The 5,325-nt window shown below is 26.9% G+C and overlaps 2 protein-coding genes across 2 annotated transcripts; one reads left to right on the top strand and one right to left on the bottom strand.

The window, feature by feature from the left end:
* Nucleotides 1-342: 342 nt before the first annotated feature.
* On the top strand, nt 343-2,257 carry LOC111682784. The gene has a single exon (XM_023444769.2). The coding sequence runs from the start codon at nt 514-516 to the stop codon at nt 2,206-2,208; it is 1,695 nt and encodes a 564-aa protein (XP_023300537.2). The 5' UTR covers nt 343-513; the 3' UTR covers nt 2,209-2,257.
* LOC111682788 (caspase activity and apoptosis inhibitor 1) lies at nt 357-2,966 on the bottom strand. The gene is made up of 4 exons (XM_023444775.2): nt 2,673-2,966; nt 2,466-2,613; nt 2,340-2,402; nt 357-480 (listed from the first exon to the last, which is right to left on the bottom strand). Exons 1-4 carry the CDS (start codon nt 2,865-2,867, stop codon nt 383-385), a joined length of 504 nt encoding a protein of 167 aa, XP_023300543.2. The 5' UTR covers nt 2,868-2,966; the 3' UTR covers nt 357-382.
* Nucleotides 2,967-5,325: the final 2,359 nt, after the last annotated feature.

The following is a 5,325-nucleotide window of genomic DNA, read 5'->3' as shown; positions in this document are numbered from 1 at the left end:
AGTTCAGTTCTAGTTCAGTTCTAGTTCAGTTCTAGTTCAGTTCTAGTTCAGTTCTAGTTCAGTTCTAGTTCAGTTCAGTTCAGTTCAGTTCTAGTTCAGTTCTAGTTCTAGTTCAGTTCTAGTTCAGTTCTAGTTCAGTTCAAGTTTAGTTTTAGTTTAGTACTAATTCAGTACTATTTCTGTTTTAGTTCAGTTCTAGTTCTAATTTAGTTATAATTCGGTTCATTTTCTTATTTAATGTAAATATGTCGTTGTCGCCGTTATTGTGTTCATATTTCTAACAATCAAGTATTTTTAAAATTTATAAAAATTTTGATTTCTAAATATAATTAATGAAATTTATCTATTTTGTAAAACCCCTTGGCAAATAATTTGAATTTATTTAAATTTGTTTATACATACCCGCATTTTCTGGATTTGTTGCATCTGTTTTGGCAGTATCGGTTTCTTTCGTATCTTTAGTTACTTTCTTCTTTTTAACTGCAAATAACATAAAAAAATTTAAATCTAAATATGCAAACACAAGATATTGAATTTATTGAAAATATCAAGAAAACGCCAAAAGACAATCAAAGTGAAGACGAATTTACAGTGTTACTAAACGGAGAAAAGGATTTAGAAAAACAATTGGAGGAATTTAAAAAACTATGTGAGTCACACGATAAACATCAACGTCAACGTGCAAAAAGACGTTATTATAATTTAGCCTTAATGGCTAAAATTGAAATTAGTACAACACGTGAAGAAATAAAACGTTTAATGAAGCACAACACTAGGACGTTTTTAGTAGATGTGGTTACTAACAAACCATTAGAAGTAGAATCTTTAATAAGATTAATTAGAGAAACAACAGAAGAGCAACAAGAAGAGGATGAATTTAACAAGCTTATCATTGGTTTAGCTTTACAAATTACTGGCGATGCTTGTCGTTTAGGAAGGAGTCGTAACAATTGTTCTTTGTTTTTGGCATGTAGTGATACCATGACTTTAACCACAAATCTGGCCTATAGATATTCCTGCTTTAAAGAAATTTCTTATGTATTGAACTTGAATCATTATTTGCCTTACATTAATATAAATGATGAAATTTCTATTGGCCCGGAAGTAAAAGGTGTAGTTGTAAAGAAATTAAAGACTTCTATCGCACTTATAATAACAGAGGCGGGCATAGTAAATTCCTATGATTATCTAGAGCTGCCTAATCAATGTTATAGTTTGCCATTAACAAATTTAACAGACATCTTTAACACAGATTTAGAAACAGCCTTAAATTTGCAAGTTGATTTTATTGTCACGCCTCACGTACGTTGCTTGCATTTTGTGAAATGTTTACAGCATAAAATCAAAAGTTTTGAGCATTTAAAACTTATAGGCAGTCTAGATTTGGAATATATCAGTCGTAAAATGTTGGATATAATGCAAATTATAAAATATTTAGATTATTTATGGTTGACCAATCTCTTTGGAAACAATGAAACTATAAGTACGTTTTTAAGACAAGATGTTATTCCAGTTTCCAAGTGTTTAAAGAAACCACTTATAGGATCTGTGCCTTTAGAACGATGCAGCGACTTTAAACTATTCGAAAATCATGAATTTCTTTGGAAGCTAGATTGTATATTTATAGAGAAGAGTGCCTGGTGTAATAAGTATCCTTTAATAGTTAAAAAATTGTTACCTATAAAAAATTATCGTTTGGCGTTGGTGGAGAATACTGCCGTAGTACATGATATTTTAAGCAATTGTCAATCTGTTGTAAATTTCATTATACGCACCATTAGCTCCATAGAATGTCAAGCTATTTTTCTCTATACAAAATGTACTACAGCTGCTAAAGCTTTAAGTCGTGTCGAAATATACTGTCCGGTATTTGTAGTCCTTTCTCTAGAACAAGCAATTTTGCAGAAAAATCAAGAGGACATAAATTGTCTTATGGATTTAACAAAAAATCTTAATCTACGTCGAAATTTGAGACCAGTTTTGTACAATAATGAAATGAATGTATGCGATTTAAAACCAATTGATTATGGTATTGAGTATGCTCGTCATTGTGGATGCCTTGAAACTGGAGATTTCATAATCACTTTGGAAGTGGGCAAAGAAAATGGTGATGAACATATACAATTGGGCGTGGGAGAGGATGTGGTTATAATGCGTGCATTTTATGTTCCACCTTTGAAGGTTGGTGAAAAATTTAAGTGTACTTAATGGTAAAAATCTTTAATTTCTTATAAAAAATAAATTAAATTAAATGTAACTTATTTTGTTTATAACTAAAGTAGATAAACCTAATCAAGTTTAGTGCTGAATATTATCTCAAAAAACAAAGAAAAACTTACCCTTCTTGGATTGAGATCCTTCAATTTCGCTATCAGATGATATTTCTTCCAATGAAATATGTTCTGAAAATAAAAAAAAAAAACTATATTTAACACCATTTAAAGCTTTAGGAAAAAAAGTTATACCTTCATGTCTTTCTACATCAGAATCATTATCTGACGATTCTGTATCCGTCGGACACTTGGTTTCAGTAATAATAGACTTTAAACGTTTTGTTGATATGCAAAGTAGTTCATTTAAACAGGCCTCTTCGATTTCTTCCAAAGCCTTTGTCTGCAATAATTTTTAAATCATGATATTAACATCTAGATTAAAGAATACAAATTTCTTACCTTTAGAAAGTCTGGAGCTAAATTAACAATGGTTTTCGGCTTAAGGGTATTAAAAATTTGCTTTACCATTTCTAGCCTATCATCTATATAGTGTGTCATGGGCTGTGGCAGGCGATCTTCATCAGATTTTTCCTTTTTCACTTTTATTGGTTTTGGCAATTTAGCCGTTTTTGATTTCTTTTTAGTTTTATGCATTTTTATTTAATTAATAATAACTATTTGTTAGAAATTAAACAATTTGTTAAGTAAAGAAAGAATTAGTTGTGAAAAGAATTGCAGCAAAAACAATTGTACAGCTGTTTTTCTATTCTCTGTTTTATTTACAACTTCGTGCAGAGTTGTATTCAGTGTACACTGGTTGTATTTATAGTACTGTGATGTACATTGGAAATACAATATGACGTTAAGCGAAAAGCGACAATAAGATTACGGTTAAAATTGTTTTTATAATAATTAAATCAACACTTAGGGCCTTATGCAAAAAGGTAAACAATGAATTACTTGACACTTTCCGTAAAAAAACAGGTTATAAGCGCTGTTAACTTAAAAATCGTTTTTGCATAAGGCGGTAAAAGGGTTTTCATTTAAACGCTTAAGGTTCCCATTTGTGCAAATTCTGTTCAATTATTTGTATAAATTTTAAAACAATGTCAAATGAAAATAAAAAATGAAAATATAGTTGTTTAAACAAAAAATTATAAAAAATACATTTACAATGTGAATAGATCAATAAGCGGTTCTACTAAATGCACAATGTGACTGTTCAAATTTGCCAGTTTACATAGTCGCTCAAACTTCTAAAGATTGTGCAAATTAATTCCCATACAATTCAATTGCGAGAATGGAAACATGCACAGCTTAGGAGGGTTTTGAACGTTTAAATGAGAACCCTTACTATATTTTTATACTTTTCTTTATTAAAAATCAAACATTCAGAGTCCTGACAGTATAATTTTTTAACAATAAATTTTTGTAATCTGTAAGGAAGAGTTATAGGTACTTTTTCGTTCTCCAACTGGTGAGTGATTCAATAATATTAAAAACTTATAAAAAAAATTATAATTTACAAAGAAAAATTAAAAAAAATACAAGTTAATAATTTTAAATTTTATATTTAAGAAGTAAATAACAATATTAATCATTTTATTATCAAAACTTTATTGAAAATAATTCAAAAACCTTTCAAACTGTTTGTCATTGAATTAACATAATTATTATTTAAAACATATGAAAGAAATGTAATCAGATCAATAATACTCTAATTAAAAATTTAATGATGCGTAAAATAATTCATTGTTTTTGTTATTTTCGATAAAAAAAATATTATTATTATTTTAAACATGTGTCAACTTAGATGTTTTATTTTATTTCTACTAATATTAAAGTTAAAATTTTATCAAATTAATACACAAAAACATTCAATTGAAATAACTAATTTAACTTGTGCCTCGTTAAACCTAAACTATATAAATTACACAAAATGTCAACTAAATAAAGTTAATAATAAAAATAATGAACAATCGATTTATATTTATGGTAAATTAATGGTTAAAAGCATCAATGATATGACGGTAATTTGTGTATTATATTACAAATAATAACACTAGTATTAATATAGGTATTCATATGTACATATATTTCACAGGTTAATGCCAAATTGTTACGAAAAGTTAATAAACATTATCGCCCATTTCTATACGATGATGTTATAGATTTTTGTGATTTTCAAAAAAATTCAAAACGAAATATTTTTTGGAATTTAGTTTTTAATACAATGTCTAAATATTCCAATCTTAATCATACTTGCCCATATAAGGTGTAGTAACTAAAATTTTATAATTTTTGAAATTTTCAATTAAATATTTATAACTTCTTTTTTTCAGCATGATTTTATCATTGATAATTTGGTATTTTCGGGTAAACACTTTAAAATGCTACCATTTCCAAAAGGCAATTATCTGGTAGAAATGATAATTATTACTCAGGATATAAAAATTGGTCGAGTTGATGGATATTTCTCCATGTAATAAGTATGTGTGTGATTTAGGATTAAATATTCAATTTATTCGAGCTGAGGATGAATTGTCTCCATATGAATGTATGTGTTTATTAAAAATATTTATACTGTATTTTCGAGAAAATTTTAATGTGTAGTTTCCAATTAACGTGCGAGTACTTTGAGTAAAAATTTTTAATGTATTTTGTTTTTGTTAAAATAACAAAATACAAATTAAATTTATTCTCATATTATATCTCGCATTATATCTAGAGACAGCACCTAAATTACTTATTTTTTTATAGAAAATGGTTTGTTTTTTAATCCAAAATACTCTTTTTTTAATTTTCGAAATTATCTGTTTTTATATAAATTTTGTTAATATATTTTTTTATAAAAAACTAAAATACGCTAACTTATTAGAAATTTGTTTAAATGTATTTTTCAATATATATAATATTGTGCACCACTTATATTAATAAAGTATAACTTTGATTTATTTAGAAATTCTCTATTCTTCTGCCAAAAATTATTAAGAATATTATACCAATCTATCTATCTATCTATCTATCTATCTATCTATCTATCTATCTATCTATCTATCTATCTATTTATCTATTTATCTATCTATCTATCTATCTATCTATCTATCTATCT

Source organism: Lucilia cuprina, chromosome 5, assembly GCF_022045245.1.
Source record: "Lucilia cuprina isolate Lc7/37 chromosome 5, ASM2204524v1, whole genome shotgun sequence".
In the NCBI taxonomy this organism is placed as follows: domain Eukaryota; kingdom Metazoa; phylum Arthropoda; class Insecta; order Diptera; family Calliphoridae; genus Lucilia; species Lucilia cuprina.
This window is presented reverse-complemented; position numbering and strand designations above follow the sequence as displayed.